Source organism: Naegleria fowleri (assembly GCF_008403515.1).
Source record: "Naegleria fowleri strain ATCC 30894 chromosome Unknown tig30, whole genome shotgun sequence".
Lineage (NCBI taxonomy): Eukaryota > Heterolobosea > Eutetramitea > Acrasida > Naegleriidae > Naegleria > Naegleria fowleri.
This window is the reverse complement of record NW_025407962.1, coordinates 33795-53530: the sequence shown is the minus strand read 5'-3', so window position 1 is coordinate 53530 and position 19736 is coordinate 33795. Positions and strand designations below refer to the sequence as shown.

Genomic DNA, 19736 nt, shown 5'->3' with positions numbered 1-19736 from the left:
TACATACGACCCATTCCAGAATTATAGAATCAACATTTATTTGGAGAGAAGTTCTTGAAGATCTTGCGAATGATCACAACCAAAACGCTCTTCTTTATAAATATTTAGCTACAAGAAGGCTTCTTTCCTTTATTCATCAGTTACATTCAAGATCAAGGTTATGACTATTGGGCACAACGATTGTTTTACCGTTACTCTTGGCACGAATATATGGATTATGTGAAGAATATCTAGAGCTGTTATGATTTCCATGAAAAGAGTGTCCAATTTGCAGTTCCGCGCCCAAACAACTACAAAAAAGAAACGTCTAAAATTCATCTCCATCATCATCATCATGGGTTCTGGTTGTAGTCATTCCGCATCGTGTGCCAATATTGTTGATTCAACGGCACATGCACCTCAAAAGCATCCCAACTTGAAAACAACAAGCGGATCCTCTTCTATTCCTTCTCAGGCAGGCGAGAAATTGAATGATCGTGAACATCCAAATGTTCACGGAGAAGGGACCAAGGGGAATCATTATCATCTCGCAACGTGGGACGATACCATTTCGGTGGGTAGTACAACAGGATCTACGATCAGTTCGAAACCGTCCGGTATTGAGGTTCGGAAGGCTTACTCTTTCAAAATTCCAGAACCAAGATTAAGTTTTGTTGGGTTTAATTATTTGAATACTTCAAGCAGTGTCACAAAGGAGCCATTCATGACCGAATCAAATTTAATGATGTATTCATCCTTCTTACCCCAACATTTGTTTTACAACTTGAAAAGCATCTATTATTCGAATATATCCAAAGGAATACATTCCGAAAAAATTCTTGATGAGCATCATCATTTGGAGGATATATCTCCTCAGAGCAATTTTTCGTACGAGACATGTATTTTAATGTTGGATGTGAGTGGGTTTACACCCCTGACGGAAACATTGTCTAAAGAGCCGAACGGAGCTGAGCTGCTCACAAAGTATATGAATAATTATTTCACTACATTGATATCCTATATTTATGAATTTGGAGGTATGAATCATCATATGAGAATTGGATTATTTATTTCACCATTGTTATTATTATTTCATGATTTTTGTTGGCTAATTTAATAACATCGATGACGACCCTTTGATTGGAATTTTGTAAATCAAAATAATGATGTCAAACAAATGCTAAATCAATTTCTTATTTACTACATCACACCATATGAACACGATATGGTATTTAACCTTGAATTTTAAATTCATCAGGTGATGTCGAGAAATTTTCAGGTAGGTCCACAACGACGAAATGATATTATTGTAAATAATAGTTAAATCCATGATATACAATTATTGGAAACATTTTCATGAATAGGTGACGCTTTGATTTGCCAATTTTACTATCCACGAAAGGATCGAACCTTGACCGATTGCTTGATAGCAGCCGTTCAGTGTGCTCTAAAAATTCAAGGCACTGAACAATTACGAGTTTTCAAAATTAATAATGACATTTCTTTGCACATTCATTGTGGAATATCGATTGGAAAAGTTGTGACCCATCATATTGGAGGAGTGAGTGATTACTGGCTTCGAATTACGCATGGACCTGCATTGACAGATATGGCCAGTGCTCTCAATAATAGCCAAGTTGGCCAAGTTGTGTTAACAAAACAAGCATATGAACGATGTAAACAATTCATTACATGCCGTCAAGTGGAGGGCGTGAATGAGGAGGTTTATCTTGCCATTTCATCCAAGAGACAAGCGGCCTCAAATCTGGCTCTTCCAAAGATTAGTTTTCATGCTTCATTCGGCCGTGTGATTCGAAAATTCGTCTCTCCTCCCGTCCGTAAGAAAGTTGAGGCAGGTCAACACGATTGGCTTAATGAAATTAAACCTCTCACGGTTGGATTTTTAGGAGTGAGTGACACCAACACATATCCAACACCTAACGATGAAATGAAGGCCTATCAAATGCAATTAGAAACCGTTCAAAAGATTTTGGATCATTATGAAGGATTTATTGCTAACATGGTTGCCGATGAAAAGGGTACCATTCTTGTATTCGTTTTTGGTTATCCATTAACACATACTTCAGATCCCATACGTGCTGTTAAAGCAGGTACCGAGCTCACTGCCAAACTAAAGGAAAGTGGGATGAAGTACGGCCTTGGAATTGCAACAGGAAAGTGTTTTATTGGATGTGTCGGTTGCAGCCAGAGACAGGAATTTACTTGTTATGGTGACAAGGTTAATCTAGCTGCAAGACTAATGAAAGAATCTGAAAAGCGTGACGGATGCATCATTTGTGACGAGGAAACCTCTTTGTTGTTGAAAGGAATTCCTGTTGAGCCTCTTGAACCTATCAAGGTAAAGGGTAAATCAGAGCCAATCAAAGTCTCTCAAGTGATTGATGCATCTATTCAGACTCAATATATGTATTTCAACTCCTTCAGGAATAAGACAGCTGATAGTGGAACAAGCGGCAAGGCAATGAATAACTTACAGGAAGGAGAAGAACAATCATCATCATATGTAGACCAATCTACTTCCTCGAACAATACTACAAATATGAAGCAAACAAAAGAACTAGAAACACACAAAGCAGTGCTGACCTGTGAGGGTCAAAAAAATAACGCATTTACAGATGCCTCTCTGAGCGCTCTCCGTGCTCCCATTGGTCGAGAAGATTTGTTTGAAAAAATTTGTTCCTTGGTTTCCAACAAACTGCAAGAGTTTGAGAATGGTCACACGAGAACAAGATCAAATGTTGTCCTTATTAAGGTATGTATGAAAAATTTTTGCAAAAAAAGAAATGCTCAATATGAATGATTTTATAATACGCATATATCCATCGTTGTATTGACGGCTGTCTTTGTATCAATAGGGTGATGTTGGTTTAGGTAAAACAGATCTGTTCACTCGACTTGCCAAAGAGTGGAGAGACAAAATTGCCTGTGTCTACAACTCTGCCATTGAATTTGAAACACCATTTTATTTATTCCAAAATAATGTCAAGATTAGTGTTGCGGAGAGAGTTTGTAAAAAGAATGGACTGGAAATGAGGTACGATAACATTGATGCCATATATTCCTCCATTACACGTGAACAAAAAGAAGAGTTGCTACTGTCAACATTTACTTCTGACAGTGACCGAAAGCATTTGTTTTTAATTAATGATGTTTTTGGTGTTCACTTTGAAGATTTATCGAATGAGGGAGAAAAATTAGAATCTTCACAACGTGTGAACCTTGCAGCCAGCTTGGTTGCCAGGTTTTTATCTCACTCATGGCTAGAAATGAAATATGAAAATCAACCATGGTTTTTGATGTATGATGGATTTCAATTTGTGGATCCTTACTCTAGATCAATATTGAGAAAAGTATTAGAACTTCCTCCTGCCATGAATAATTGTGTATTACTGATCACCTCGAGGCCCATTAACGAGAACGATGACGATATCATCCAAGCTAAAGAAAAGAAACAAGAGCTGGAATTTTGGTCTTCAGTAGCTGATATGGTCATTAATTTACAACCATTCACGAGAAAAGACACCGAGACTTTATTAAGAAAATATGCCAATGTTGAGAGTGTGGATTCGACTGCTTTGAATATTATTTTCGAAAAAACGGATGGTAATCAGATATTTGTGACGATGGGAGCACATTTCTTGCATGATCAGCACAAACTCTATGTCGAGGATGGTGTTTTAAAAGTGAGAACAACATCGCTTGATGGTTTAGAAATACCTGCTTCCATGGCATCATTATGGCACCATAGAATTGATCGTCTTGATGCTGATACGCAACTTGTATTGAAAGTAGCCTCTGCGTGTGGCATGAAATTTAATGTTGAGACATTATGTGCCATCTTTCCAGAGTCATCACTCAAACAAGAGCAATCTAGGATTGTTCAAATACTCAATGATTTGGTTACGCAATACAAAATATTAGAGTTGATCGATGAAACAAAAGAGAAGAGCTTTTTGTGCTCTTCATCCTCTGAGAAAGCAAGTTTTTACAAGTTCAAATCATCCATGATCATTGATATTTTGAACTCTGTTATTCCCGCCCAACAAAAACGAGAATTGCACCTTGCCATTATCAAATATTACACTAGTATTATTTCATCCATATGTTCCAAACAGAGAAATCGAGAAAAATCGACTTGGTACATTTCGGAGATTGCATCTCATTACGGTGCATGTTTCGACAAGGTCTATTTGGAAGAAATTTTATCTGGGGATCAAGTGAATCGTGGTGACGCTATTTATCATGTAGCTTGTGCAATACTGTTTATTTCTAAAGGTTTGCATCTTCTCGGTAATCATGGTGCAGAAATTGTACAGGCCAAACATCTATTCACCTCTCTCATTTGTATTCTCGAGCTTACTCTTGCCACATGGTATGGAGAAAGAAAGGGACCAGATCATGTGAATTATAGGGATTACTTGGATAATTGGAACAACACAGCAGCTAATTTTACCGTCCTTGATACCGTCCTTAAGGGTATTGAAGCCATTAATGATAGATTTGAGAGAGACAAGTACGAACTTGGTATCACTACTTCATCAAACAATAAGATGAAAAAGAAAGAGTTAGCAAGCTTTAGAAACAAAACTGCATCTCAAACAATTGTTGGCATGTCAAGAATGAGTTGCAAAGAATTTCTTTCAAAGGTTTGCCTTAAATATGCATATTTCTTACAAGCTCTCTCAGATAATAATTTGATGGCCACGTCAAACAACTCTCTCCAGAATGCCCTCAAATATTGCCCAAAGAAAAACAGAGAGCTCTATTTTGACATTTACTGTGAAATATGGTATCACAACTTTTATTATGATTTAACAGAGGAAGCTCTCGTGACAAGTTCAGAATTACTAAATCTTGCAAATGACATTGGTGCGCCGTATATGCAAATGTATGCCTATATAGCCTGCATGATGTCTCATCAAACAAAAGGAAACTTTTCGAAAGTGGCCTTTTTCGCTGACGAGGTTATTAATCAATACTTGTCAGATCCAGAGAAATATCACAAGTTGAGTATTCATAATTTTAGAAAAAGAGATGCCCTCCTATTGTCATGCACCTTTGCTGTGCGATCTTTGTGGTGTATGGGTCGATACGAAAAGGCTCAATATTATTTCAATTTGGGCACAGAGCATTCCAAAACGCGACTTCATCTACCTTCGTTTATCTTTTTCTACACATTCACTTGTTATTACTTGCTATTGAGTAGACAAATTGATGAGTTGGAGAAAAGGGCACAACAAGGACTGCAAGTCATGACCATTTTTTCGAATAATGCGACTCTTCCAATGCAGGAGCTTGCTAGCAAATTTTATGCTCAATACGTGAGTTTTGTGAAAAGAAATGTCTCGAATGCGGAACAGTGTTTGACAAATTTGCGTGAGCTCAGAGAGACGATATGTTATATGGAATCGCTATTTGAGTCCATGCAACTCTATAGCTCTCCCAATCTCATTTTCAATTACGCCATTCTGGAGTGTTGGTTGCAATATTTTGGAGTGGTCTTGTTGTTGTGCAAAAAGAGAGAGGAGAGAACGGAAGAGCAAGACATGCTACTTTCCAATCATACCATTGAGGCTGATTTTGAAAGATTTGAGAACATGATGAGTCAATCCATCAAATCAAAGCAAGAAAATTTAATTGGGGAATTGTTGCGACTGGATGCCGAATATCAAGTGCTGAGATGCAGATTTTCTTCATTCCAAAACATTTCAGAGTGTTACCATCGAATTGAGAAAATTTACAACGATGCCATTGCTTATGCAAGTGCTCAATTTGCACACGGAGTCAAGTTTAGAATTTATTTGTCTCGTCTCAAAATGTACAAATTATTCAAGAATGAGAAGGTTGAAATTGAGTCATTTTCCGATGATCCTCTTCAGACAAATTCCTTCGTCACATCCACCAAAGAATTTTCATCACATGAAGCAGGAGCTACACAATCCATCACACCTCAAGGGGACCGTGAGGCCTCGACTACAACCACGTCGATACATGATGATTGGTCTCAAAAAATTGAATACACCAAACATGAGCTCGATCATTTACTGGAGCATCATATTGAACACCAACATTCTGGTAATCACGATGTGGAGCAATATCGTGCCTTACTCGTTGACGATGATGGTTACACCTCTCCTCATCACTCACAACAACTGTAAGCGCGGCCAAAATTTTGTAACCTGTTAAAAATATATTCCACCTCTCTATCCTATACGAAAATTAATGAAGCTTAGTATATATACTATTAAGCTATAAAAGACGGTCTTGATACGCATGTTCAAGTCTTCAACCAGTGTTTGGATGATGGTCGTCGAAGAGGATGATGACTCGTCGCGATCATTGCCCGCGAATCGTTTGTTTTGGGTGTTCTGCGCACAATTAAGGTGTTTCTACCCGAGAAAAAATACACGACCGCTTTCTTTGAAACGCGCTGATAAAGGCACACCACAGCACGTTTGTTTGACTCCATAATTATCCATTATTCCTATAGCTAAACCTAGCTGGTGGTATTTCGACGTTTGGTGGTCCTCTTGAACTCAAACATCTTAATTATACGACCACCCTCGAGCTCGAGTGGTTTATTACTCTCTCTCTCTTTCCTACACCAATCAAATCAACCTACCTTCTTCTTCATTATATATATATAATACTATATTCAACGATATACTATGGGATCGTCTTGTTCGACGAGTATGACTTTGTTTGGATTGTCCTCTTCAATGATGGTGCCCCAAGAGGGATCCTCTCCCAGCACTCCACACACAGAATCTAGTACTTCATCATTAGGACTCTCGCCAGAGGAAATTCGTAAATTGGAGAGAAGAGCTGCAGCTGAGGTGAAGAAGGTGCTCTCCTTCAAAGTTCCTGTACAGAGAGTGAGTTTTTGTGGCTTTAAGGCTGGCTTGACCTTACTTCCAAATACAAAACCACCCGAAGAAATTCATCTCAAACTATTAGCTTCCTATCTTCCTCAACATTTACTATTCAATATGAAACAAGTGTATTTGAGTTCGTCATCGGTTCCCTCAATCTTCAATCCTCTTGGAGAGAGACGAACAGCTGTAGTCACTCCACCACACTCTCAAGCTGAATCGAGAGATTATCATGACATGAGTCGCTACCACAACCACAACCATCAGCATCATTACCATAATTCAAACTTTGAAACCCTCATAAATCATTATCACGCCGACCACCATCAAAACCTTCATCTTCCAACAAATCCTCAAAATTATCCTCAAAATTCTCACGTAAATTCACAGATACCTAACCTGAATGATCACATGCCCACCCTTCCACATTCGATAGATCCTCATAAACACCATCAACATACGCCATTCCATCAAAATCATCCTACAATACATCACGTGCCCATTCAAATAATCAACCATCAGCAGCAACAGTACCAACAAGTGGCACATCATCCATCCCATCAAGAAACCCCACATCAACCAAAGGAACCTGCAACAATTCAACAAAAAGCTCCCCAAAAGATGCGACATCATAGCTCCCATTCTTTCAAACAGGTAGAACCCTGTAAGGTATTGGACGAACATAGCGGTCTAGAAAATGAATCCCTTAGCGAATTTTCTCATGACGAGGCATGCATTTTGCTCGTGAAAATAAAAGGAATTCACGATCTCGTTGATTCCTTTACCTTGTGCGAGCCTCAACTCGATAGTAACAAGAAATTGTATGAATCAACAGATGTGACATCGCAAGAACGGAAAATGAGTCAGAGCATTCGTGGAGCAACTTCTAGCAATGATACGTCTTCTTCTCTCAACTCTGCTCGTCACAGCAACAACGACATTCACTCCTCCTCTCAACACCGCCCTAACCTACAGCAACGAAACCCCTCTCTCAATTTCTCAGATGCTCATTCAAAGCAGATGCATCAAGTGTGCACAAGCATTTCCAATATTTACACAGTTTTCATTAGCATTATTTACAGTCTTGGTGGTGATGTGGAACGTTTTGATCCTGAAGAGCTACTTTGCCAATTTCATTCTCCCCAAGTGGACGCAACAAGATCTATAAGCGATTCTCTGCTTTCGGCAATCCAGTGTGGATTAAAAATTCAACAAACAGATCTCTCAAAAACGTTCAAATCTCTGCAAAACAGAAAAATAGAACTTCGTTGTGTGGTCACCTTTGGTAGTGTGAGAGCATTCCATGTTGGTGGCCATAAGAATCATTGGATTAGACTCTTTACAGGTAGTGCTTTTCATGATGCTTATGAAAAGATCAACCAATGCAAAGCAGGACAAGTGGTGCTTACTCGCCCTGTCTATGAACGTGTAAAGCAGAGAGTCCTTACCATTGGAGACAAGGAATTACCGATTAAAGGTGTGGTAATCGCAGATACGGTGAAGAAAGAGGTAATAGCGAGCGGTGTGCAGAATATTACATTTCATGCATCCTTCGGAAGAATTATCAAACAGTTTATTCCCACTTTCGTAGCTAAGAACACAGCACACGAAAAACTTGAACATAACAAGCATGAGAAAAACGTCCTTGTTTGCTCCATGAAAATTGGTCACAAATACCTCTCCTCTGACGATTCTGAACTTCAATTGAAAGGTCGAAATGAATTAATTAATTTGTTACAGCATGTATTGGAAAAATATGAACAAATCGGATTATGTAAAATTTTTGAAGACATACAACAAACCATAGTTGTGTCGTTTTCGATTGCAATCGCAAAACTAAGAGTGGGCGAAATTTTATTTGTATTTGAATTGCTTGTGGAGATTTCGCAACATGTCGACACAATTGGCATTGGCATGTCCCTAGGTCCCTGTTTATGTATGACAAATTTTGGTTCAGACATTCGAAGAGATTTTGGTATGTTCGGACAGGTGGCTAACATTTCATTGCAACTCATGAGAGAATCATTTTCTCATCATGAAGGTTACATTTTATGTGAGGAGAAAGTTGCAGAGACTGTTTTTCAACATTTCGAAAAAGAAGCTCTCAATTTTAACAATAAGAGGTGTGTAAAAATAATGAAGAGTGTGAGAATGGATGATTGTCCTACAAGTACGACTGGAGAAAAAGTCGACCAAATATCAATCACTTTTTCAAACTGTCCACCACGACTTGATAGCACTTTCACAACAAATGTAAATTTATTTTTTGAGGAGGTTGATGCAATAATAGTTCAATTAACATCCATCAACAAAAATGATATTTTGCCTCGTGATGAAACAAACAAGGTGATTGTGATTAAGGTAGGTTAAATGACCTGAATTCGATGATCGATCGCTTATATATATTCTCATCCTATATGTCAAAAATTAAATTTCGAAGGGAGAAAAGGGATTCGGTAAAACCTATACACTGCGCAAGATAATGGACAAATGGAAGAATAAGGTTGTGTGTTTGACAAACAGCTCAAAACAATTGTTCTCAGCAAAACCATGCTCCTTATTTATCGAAAATTTGAAAATGATTATTACGGAATTCTTTCTAAGGCAACTTAGGATTGAGCTCGATTATACTTGTTTCGAGTCTGTTTATAGTAGCCTATCGTCAGAACAGAAGCAACAAATTGTGACAACTATTTTTAAGAAATCAGATGATACGGACTTTGAGTCTTTATCTAAATACTTTAATTTATTGAATCCAATATTAGGTCTTCATTTTAGTGCGAGCGAGAATGAGGATATTCTAGACTCCACTATCAACATTAGAAAAACCTCTCAAATTGTGTGCAAGCTGCTCCTAAAAGGATGGAAGCAATTGGGATACGCCACTCGAGAACCGTGGTTGTTATTTTGTGATGATATTCACCTGTACGACCATTATTCAAGAGGAGTATTGGAGTATCTATTCAAGTTTTCTCACATGGAAGGAATGGGTTATGGCCTTCTTTTCGTTACTATGAATTTAACACCAGAGAGTCACAATGACAATGTAGATATGATGGAACTGCAAAGCATACACTCAAATGATGAAGACTTGTTACGTGAGCTTCAGCAATGGTGTGAAGTGTCCACACTTCATTTGGAGCTTTCTTCATTGTCGAAAGATCTCTATGAAGGTTGTATTTTAGAGATGATCGCCAAACTAAATCACCTTTCGAATAAGAAGTGTCAAGGAGTGGAGATGCACCTCTTACAATTGATTTTTGAAAAAAGCCAGAATCCATTGTCCATTTCTCTGTTATTGAAGTTTTTGAATGACATGAATTGTCTAAGAATCAATGAAGAGAACATGATTGAATTATTCGGTACTCTAGATCATTTAAAAATACCTCGAACACGAGCTGACTTTTACTTGCATCAATTTCAACGTCTTGACAATGAACAGCAACTAATTTTACGGGTGGCAGTATTGTATGGTCGCTATTTCGATTTGAAAATGATTATTAAGGGTGTTGCTTGTCTTGACTCTAATCTCACCCCAGAGAAAATCACAACCGCTTTTTCCAAATTGGCCTTTCAGCATGGTATTTTAGAAGTGGTTGAACAACTTCACTTTCAACAATGCAAGAATAGACATGAAGAGGCATTTTACACATTTAGCAATAGCGAGCTTTATGAATACATTAAGAATGAATTGTAGTAGAGCGTTGCAAGACCAATTAAATCTAAATGTTCGTTGCCTCATTGAACATCATCGAATTTTTAAGATTTTGTCACAAAATGATACAAATCTCTTGCAATTTGAACATTATCATCTTCGTGAAATAAATCATGTCCCAAATTTTCATAAGCTATCCACTCCATATGATTTCCAAAATAATTTTCAAACAGAGCTCGAGTTCGTGTCCACTCAAATAAATTGTCCATTTGTCCATGCATAACCAACACACGTGACAGTGGTGGGCTCAAAGCGGTACTTGCGCAAGTGTTACCACTGCTATCACTTTTGGTGCAGGTGTGACGACTACTTTCTTTTCTTTTGACTTCGGTCGAAGTAGCATGATCTCTCAAATAGAGAACAACATTTCGCATTTGCTCGAGTATGGAAACCCAAGGCCCTACTTTCCATGGACCTTTATACATAACCTTATCCTCCTTATATCTCTGTAAGCAATTCGGATGTAAACACAATGCTCCAAAAGAGGGGTAAATTGGTAGTGATGGAAAGAGTGGCAACATGAGATATTTCACTAAATAAATTTGCATTTCAAAAAATGAAGAAACTTCATGCTCTGCCTCTACTTCTTCTCTATTACTCGAGGAATAAATGTTCAAATGATTTCTAGAAGTGCTTTCATTTGGTTGATAATGAGGTTGTTGTGGATGTTGTGATTTTAACGCAGGAGATGAATTTTCTAAAGTTCCACCATTGGAATCATGTGATCCCATCGATGAATAGCGCGAATGACTTTTCCGTCGACTCCAAAAATCATTATAAAAACCTTTCAAAGCAATCGAAGGTGAAGTAAGAATCATTCCAGAAAAATTAGGAATCATCTTTTTCAAGGTCAATAATGGTCTGAATTTTCCAAACGTCGTCCTTGTACTCTCTGCACTATTTGTGTTTTCGAAATGATTGGAATCCCAAGAAGAATGAAAGGTAGAGGATTGAGATGAGGTTTTTCCATGTGACAATGATGATGAACATGTTGGAGAAAAATCATTGAGATCATGTCGTTGATAACTATTGACACCTCCACCTTTCAAATAATCAAACGTCAATAGATTGAGAGCACTTGTGGAATGTGCCATTAAAAAAACTTTTGCATTGGGTGATTTTAACACAGAATGTAAAATGAAAGGAATTCGTTCACAAATGACAGTCTCAATATCTTGTAAATGTTCATGAGAAGTTCTCCAAAAAGATCTTCCTTTTCCACTCGAATATCCGTGTCCCCGTAAATCATAGGAATAAATTGCAATTCTTGAGAGGTTTTTTGACAAGTTGTCAAAATCTGTGTTTGTTTTCAAAATGGATGATTCTTCATTATTGGAGTTTGAAAGACTAAAAAATCTTTCATAAAAGAATTTATATCGTTCAGAATATTCGGCATAGCCATGAAATTGCACAATCAGCGATGTGAAATGATCTTTTTCAAAATTATAGCTCATGTTTGATTTGACAGTGACCATTTCAAATAATTTAAACGTATGAAAGAATTTTTGAGAAGTTACAAATTCAGAGGATGTTGTCGAGATACCAGGTGTGACAGGTTGTTGTTGTTCAAAAATTGTGGTTGTGTTAAATCGATTAAAATAAATAATGTGAGAAAATGATGAAGGAGAGGAGTGTTGTGAAGAGAAGAACGGAGAAGAGTTAATATTTGAAGATGAATTTCTTCTTGAAAGCAGTGATAAATTGTTAATGTGTGAAAAATGATCTTCTGGAATAGGTCTATAAATAAATGGGTCATAAAATGCTGGTTCTGGGATTCATATTAATTGTTTTCAATTTTCAATTATTTAAACATGAAATAAAATGATTCCAACAACAAGTGAAAGATGACACATTTACAATGTAAAAATTACAAAATATCATCAAAATTGATTTTTTAAAAAATCACATACCTTGATAAATCCATTGCATTGCAGAGATGGTAAATGATAACACTGCTACCCATAAATAAATTAAAAAGGTTCCTGTTTTAGAGCAACAGCAAGAACAGCATTTAGGACCAGTTTGTTGTAAATTGGTGGTCATGGTGTGAATTTTAGAAAATTCAAAATAAATTCAACCAAGTCGAAAAGTTCAAAAATCAAAATAAATGTGGTTCTATGAATATATTGATTGTGATGTGATTAGAAATTAGGTGATAACGGAGTTGGAATTCAAATATCAATTCAATGATTAAAAATTATTATTTTTATCATCCTTCCAATGATGATGATGATATTTAAACCTAAAACTCTATAATTTTCATCGATTGAACACAAGATGAATTTTGTGATGAGATTGAGAACGGATACAACAACCACTGCTCGGTGTTGTGTGTATTATAGTCCGACAAGTTGGATATTTTTGTTTGGAATTGTTGCTGCTGATGTAAGAAGAGATTCGTTCAGCGGACAAATATTTGGGTGTTTGTTTGAATGCTCTCGAAAAATGATTTCGAAACACATCAATGAATTGGGTGTGAAATTCATCTGCCAACACGACAAATAATTTAGAACAGAATTTATACTGTAGTAATGCGTCATGAAGTAGTACAGAGTCCACACTGCATCGTTCGCTTATTTTTCATTCTCAAGAATGGCAGGAGTTCCTGATGAGAGGTTATCAGGAATGGTGGTGTCGCTTGGAGTATTCACCGCGCTCGATCCTGCTTTAAGATCAGTCGAGGAGCCTCCTGTCACTAAAGTCATTGGATCAATTCCTTTCTTCTGAGCTGCCATAATTTCGGCCTTTTTCAGTGACCAATTGTTGGCAGCCAATTTGAAAGCTAATTGTATTGTGGTATTAAGGTGAAACATGTCATCAACGATTCATATACGCATGTTCACAACATTCAGACAAAATTGAGTGTCACCATTGTTATAATAAACAAAGATCATGGTTCGTTTTTAAATGAAACGATTGTCATTATAATTATCATCTTTGCAACGATTCGAATCAAATTTGAAACTTACCTTGTTTTTGTGTCAATTCAGTGTGTGTTGTTCTAATACGTTGAATTTCACTTTTCATGAAAATATTATAGGCATTGGGCTGTCTGTTTCCTTTTTCCTTCTTTGGTGTTGCTGCAAATGTTGGCAAATCGTCGCTGATGGTAGAAATTTCATCTATATTGGCACCTCCATGAGACGACGATGTCATCATTGGAATACGATGTAAATTGCTTGAATTCACAAATTCGTCACCAGTTTGAGGTAACAAGGATTCCAATTTTCTCAATCTTACTTCCATTTTTCTCATCTTGGCCGATTGAATGGTAATTAATTGTGCCATGAAATCAACCTTATCTTCCAAATCCTTGACATAGGATTCGGTGGTTGATGATGAGGTGGCCGACAAATTAGAATTTTGTTCATATTGTTCTCTATTTCTCTTTTTAAAACAAGCATAGATGTTTTCAAAGTCATTCAGAGGTTTGTTTTGGGTTGCTGATGACGACGATGGAACCCCAATGGGAGAGGTTGCTGTAGGATGGGCTGATTCACGTTGCCCATTGGAAGTGTTGTGATTAGCCATGGATGATGACGCCGCAAAGTCTTGAGATGAAATATTTGGCATTGTTGAGGAGGCTTCTTCTGGCCGATTCATGGCTGTATTATTATTTAAAAAGGATGATGGTTGTTGCTGATTATTAGATAATGATGATGGGATGGTTCCTGACTGAGAAGAACTCATAGGCGGTTGTATCAGCGAAGAATTAGATGGAGGTGGTGGTGATGATGATGGCAAGGCCAATGAAGAAGGTGAGTTGGAAGAAGAAGAGGATGAAAGTGGCATTTGGTCATCTCCTCCGATCAATGATGATGATGCTGGTACCATTGTAACAACACTGGATGATGATGGCTGAGGTTCCATTTTTTTTGTTCTTTTTTTATGGTTGGTTGCAATTTTCGTTTATTGAGGAAATGTTTGATTCCGAACATTTAAAGTTGGTTCTGGATCTTTCAAGAGAATTTGTAATTGAAACAAAACAGGAACATCATTATCAGATGGTTTCTGTTCGAATAGTTTTAAGAAGGAAGTTTCATTCCAAACAATTCTGCTTTTCCATTTTGAAACTGAGCTTTTAAAAAAATGTATTGTGAAGACCATCATCAGGTCATTATTTATTTGTTGGATTTTTTCAATCAGAGCAGGAACAACAACAGCTTGATCTCGTTTCATTCTCACGATCATCGAATTTTTGTGGATGAATCAAGTAGCAGTGATCATCCTTCCTATTCATATTTATACATTCTTTATGAAAAATTGAAAGACAAGATGAGGAAAAAGCATAGAATTGGGTTTTCAACCGCTTTTATTTCTAAATATTCCTCTCCGGGGTTTATCGACGATTTGGCATACACGGATGTAAAAGTATCTAATCATTTCAATTGTTTATTTGTTGCCTCTGAATCTAAGTGTGTTTATGTGTCGAATTTGGAAACAAGACTTATAATGTTTCACTTTACTCTTCCAGAAGTAAATTGTTTGTATGTGGAAGAATATGAACCTGGATATGGAGCTTTGGATGACTCTTTATTTGTGAGTGCATCTTCATGCATTATAAAGTATTCAGTATCAAAACTGCTCAAAAAAGGTGCTGATAAAGAAAGGAGTTCTCAAGATGAAGAAAACTTGGATGTGAGTGATTGTGAAATTTGGAAAATCACACCAACTGGATGTTTTTATGGCATGGTTTCCAGGTATGAAAAAACCAATGTTAATACTAAGGCTGAGCGTTTGCTTTATGTGTGTGACTATCATGTGATAGCAGGTAGAATTCTTGTGATCAATTCAGAAAATGGAAATATTTTGAAAGAGATTTCACCACCTGATTTTTCACCGTGTGGCATTGACTTTGATGTTTATGACAATTTAGTCGTTTCACAAAACAGTACTATCATTATGATTTTACGAAAAGAAGCAAATGGAGACTGGAAAATGCGAAATGAATTGCAATTTGACGCATCATTGGTTGGATTGGTTTGTGATCGAGTGAACAATCGTATCATTGCGTGCAGTCACTCAAAAAACACTGTTGTAGTTTTGGATGAAAACGGTAATGCCATCAAAACCTTTAAAGAAATTATGGACCCATATGATTTATGTTTGGACTACCGGACTGGAGATTTAATAGTTGCTTTCCAACACAAATTGGTCATATTCGAATAAATGAATCACTACAACATAAACGTTTACAGAGGTGGTATTGAGAAAAAAAAAAGTAAATTTCCCGTTCAGCCAATTTTTTTCTCCTGGCTTGTGAGATTTCGTTACCTTTCACTCCCACCCCTGTATATGTTACTGGGGTTCTTTTGTTGTAGTGTTAAATAATTTTATTCGAAAAATAACCACCTGAAATTTCACTTCTCTTATTTCAGTCTTTAAACTAAAATTTATGGCCCCCTTGGGAATCGAACCCAAGACCTCTGTCTTACTAGGACAGCGCTACTGCCAACTGAGCTAGGAGGCCATTGCATTTAAGCCGGTCGTATTTCCTAGAGGTAATTGCAGAAATTGTTTATCCTGTTCGAAAGAAATCAGAACCCTCATTATTAAGAGCGTTAATGGTATTATGTGGACGTTCCATCGCGATTCAGTGAAATTCCGATGCAAAGCACGATCGTTGGTGGGCTCAGATCAAACGTCTGTCAAACAGTCAAAAGTCACACAAAAAATAAAAACGCCTCGTCTCGTACTCGTTCCTGTTGCTACGACTTTCGTGCTCTTCCGTTTCTCTCAACAACAGATTTTCCGTTACAGGTCAACATCATCTTGAAGTCATCATCGCCTCTGATCCTCGCTGATTGTAAATAGTGAATCACCACTTGGACAACCACTTTTGAAACAGCATCGCATCGATCTTCTAGTAGACAATTCGTATTCCTCCTTTTTGAATTTAACAACAACAACCACAAATCATAACAAACAACCATGGGCAACGAAAATCAAAAGGGTATTTCCACTAGACAATTAACTGACTGGCAAGAGATTGCTGAAAATAGACGTAAGTAGAAAGACAAAAAGAGTTGTATAAAAATCATTTTAACAATAACTATTCTAATGATGATGATGATATTCTATTGAATGATGGTATTCATCAACGATGATGATGAATGACTCCATACGGTCCAACAACCATAATAATATCAACAACAACAACAATAACGACATCCATCTAATTGTTGTTGTGGTGTTGGTGGTTGTGCGTAATGCGTAATGCGATGAACCACAAAATGAATTGGTGGCGTTGATGGTTTTTCGTATTGTTGTCAACACGCACCATACGTTGGATTTGAATGGCACGTATGAATCCATGTCATCCATCATCGATCGTTATGTGGATATACGCGCTCTTTAACATTGGAATTGATGAAACAACAACAATCATCATCACACTCTTCAACTTTTCTCTTACCTTTCACTGTTTCTTCATCCCACCTATTCATCAAACCCAACAACAACTTCCGTTTCTCCCAACACACCCAACAACAGTCTCAAAGAAGGATATCAAACGTTACAGAAAGATATGGCTCGATATGTTCGGTGATAAAGAAATGGATAAGGAAGGATTTAAAAAGTGGATCAAGGCCATTGGAATTTTCCCAAACCTTCCAAAAGATGCACCCATAGATCACTTGTTCCGTTCCTATGATCGTAATAGAGGTAAGTGTTTGTGGTGGTTTTCATATCATATATTCATATCCATGTGAAATTCTCCATTCATTCATTCATGGTTCAACAATGATTTCATGACACACATATTCGTGGCGGTGTGTACCTACCAATACTCGTGATGCAACTGCTTCTGTCACTCTCATCATCAGATGGAAGTATCAGTTTCGAAGAATTCATTCTCTATCTTTCCATCACAGCCCCAACACAAACTGAACAAGATCCAAGCAAAATCATTGAAGTGACATTCCTCTTGTACGATGCTGACGGTGATGGACGTCTCACATCGACGGAATTAGAACAAGGCATGAAAGATACATTCCGTTTGTTGGGTCATGATGTGGATTCTGAAAAATTCAAACATATCATTTCACAACGTGTGAAACAATTGTTGGATTTTGCTGATATTAATGGAGATGGTGAAATTACTTTGGAGGAGATTCAAGAAGCTGTCAAGAAGAATCCAAAGCTTTTATTAATCTTTTAAGAACTCCATGTGTGAGGAAAAGAACACAAGGAGATTATCATGATTGTTGTGACAGTGTTCAAATATTGGTACAAATATGGTTGTTCACGTCATGGTGGATTGGCGATTATTGCCCACAAGAATATTTGGAAATTTTTCGATACTGATCTTACGCTTAAAAATCCATTTCATGAAATGAGGCCTCATTTCCTCTCTTTTACTGCACACATCAAGTGCGTGTGGTTTTGTACCAATGTATTCCATCTATTATGACTCATGAGTCATTGTTGATATCAAGAGATTCTCCTTTGTTCAATCCAAGCACCACCTTTTATTTCTACCACTCCTCTCAAGTTGACAGTGTCCTAGAACAACAACAACTTGTCTCCATTCACTCCTCATTATCCTTCTAATCATCACCATCATCATTACTATTTAAAATAGCAACAATTTGTGATCATATTATGATCATTAATAACTTCCACCTGATTACTCTCCGTCATGACGACTCACTTGATTCCACGCACACAAATAATAAACATTTATGTTTTTTCTAATATCGAATGTGTGAAAGAAATTTACTTCTAATATCAGAGTAAATTTATTTCACCAATCTTGAAGATGGCTGACTAGATTAATCGTGCTTGAAACCATTCGATTTTCACATGTTCTAATGGAATACCGAAATTCCTTCGAATCGTCAAAAATATATTCAAGAGAACAAAGAATGGAATTTACCGAGTACTATTCAAATGAGATCATGCTAAGTGTCAACAAAAGGATTGTTTGTGATCCATTCCTCATGATTATATACTGTTTATCATATTGACAACAAGGCGTAATTGGTACATTCGACGCAAGCTCTCTCTCTCTCTCTCTGTTAATTGTAATCTAAGGAGCCCTCTCGAACAATCATTGCCCTTAATTTTTCAATTTATACGAAAATATTCTTGGCCTGTCTGAAGATGAAAGGGCGCCCTGAAATTAACGTTGTTGAAGGTAAAAAAAATGAATCTTCTCAAACAAAGTCTTCTCGCCGCTGTGTTCGTCTCTACCGTGGTGGTGGTGATGATGATGAGCTCCTTGGTGATGGCCTATGAACACTCTGCGATGAACACATACAATGGAACAAAACCCGTTCTGTCCAATTCAACAATACCATCCAACTCAACATTTGTGTGGGATTTTTGGGAAATTAACCAATATCCCATTGTCGGAGCTTTGATTGTATTTGCTATTGGAGCTGTGATTGCCATTGTCGTGGGTGCTATCTATTGGTACAGAAAGAGAAAGGAAAGATTGGAAGCCGGTCAGCACGTTGGTGATACCGATGATATGCATAGATTGGAAGATGAGTAACAAAGATAATCATCTATAGATTTAATGAGCCCATTAGTTATCTAGATGTCCCACACCCTCCCTACACCTACCATCACTAACAGTGAGGGGGTGAATCATTATTTCCATAATTTCTTCTATTACCATCACATTGTTGCTATCCACCAATCACTAGTTACGTAGAGAGGAATGTAGAGAGTTTGGAACTTACTCTCTCAGTTTTCTCAATTCACTCCGTTGTTTCACATTATATGTATTTATTGTTACAAACAATAATTAAAATTTATTTAAAAAACAAATCAGAACTGTTGTGCCACATGTGTAGACAACAACACCAATGATGGCTTCGGACTCATCAGTGATGGATTCAACCCGATGTTAAGAATTGATCTATTCTTTCCAAACGTTGTATATTCTTCATAATATATCTTGTTAAACTCCAGAGGTTCTCCTCAATGTATTGAGAATAAGCACCTCTTGCCATTGAGGGTCGAGTTTGCCCTCGCAAAGTGTCATTTGTCATTTCCGTTGGCATTTTCAACAAAACAAAATCTCACACCATCATCACCTTATCATCACCAAACCCATCTCTTCTCCATCACTTCTCCATCTCTTCTTAAGAAGTTGTTCAACTTTGTGGGTCGAGTGAGTGTCGTTCATTTCGAATCCTTCC

General features: G+C 37.2%; 7 protein-coding genes across 7 annotated transcripts; 5 read left to right on the top strand and 2 right to left on the bottom strand.

Annotated features, from left to right (window-relative positions):
- Positions 1–334: 334 nt before the first annotated feature.
- On the top strand, positions 335–6158 carry FDP41_002592 (uncharacterized protein; the record flags this gene model as incomplete). Its single annotated transcript, XM_044705803.1, has 4 exons — positions 335–1016; positions 1238–1258; positions 1344–2752; positions 2856–6158. The coding sequence occupies 4 exons, from the start codon at positions 335–337 to the stop codon at positions 6156–6158; spliced, it is 5415 nt and encodes a 1804-aa protein (XP_044562790.1).
- Positions 6159–6668: 510 nt separating this feature from the next.
- FDP41_002591 (uncharacterized protein) lies at positions 6669–10569 on the top strand (the record flags this gene model as incomplete). The annotated part of the gene is made up of 2 exons (XM_044705802.1): positions 6669–9233; positions 9313–10569. 2 exons carry the CDS (start codon positions 6669–6671, stop codon positions 10567–10569), a joined length of 3822 nt encoding a protein of 1273 aa, XP_044562789.1.
- A 62-nt stretch (positions 10570–10631) lies between these two features.
- Positions 10632–12630, bottom strand: FDP41_002590 (uncharacterized protein; the record flags this gene model as incomplete). The annotated part of the gene is made up of 2 exons (XM_044705801.1): positions 10632–12355; positions 12498–12630. The coding sequence occupies 2 exons, from the start codon at positions 12628–12630 to the stop codon at positions 10632–10634; spliced, it is 1857 nt and encodes a 618-aa protein (XP_044562788.1).
- A 530-nt stretch (positions 12631–13160) lies between these two features.
- On the bottom strand, positions 13161–14457 carry FDP41_002589 (uncharacterized protein; the record flags this gene model as incomplete). Its single annotated transcript, XM_044705799.1, has 2 exons — positions 13161–13369; positions 13557–14457. 2 exons carry the CDS (start codon positions 14455–14457, stop codon positions 13161–13163), a joined length of 1110 nt encoding a protein of 369 aa, XP_044562787.1.
- Positions 14458–14676: 219 nt separating this feature from the next.
- Positions 14677–15756, top strand: FDP41_002588 (uncharacterized protein; the record flags this gene model as incomplete). The annotated part of the gene is made up of 1 exon (XM_044705798.1): positions 14677–15756. One exon carries the CDS (start codon positions 14677–14679, stop codon positions 15754–15756), a length of 1080 nt encoding a protein of 359 aa, XP_044562786.1.
- Positions 15757–16518: 762 nt separating this feature from the next.
- On the top strand, positions 16519–17746 carry FDP41_002587 (uncharacterized protein; the record flags this gene model as incomplete). Its single annotated transcript, XM_044705797.1, has 3 exons — positions 16519–16591; positions 17080–17250; positions 17412–17746. The coding sequence occupies 3 exons, from the start codon at positions 16519–16521 to the stop codon at positions 17744–17746; spliced, it is 579 nt and encodes a 192-aa protein (XP_044562785.1).
- Positions 17747–18733: 987 nt separating this feature from the next.
- FDP41_002586 (uncharacterized protein) lies at positions 18734–19084 on the top strand (the record flags this gene model as incomplete). Its single annotated transcript, XM_044705796.1, has 1 exon — positions 18734–19084. One exon carries the CDS (start codon positions 18734–18736, stop codon positions 19082–19084), a length of 351 nt encoding a protein of 116 aa, XP_044562784.1.
- Positions 19085–19736: the final 652 nt, after the last annotated feature.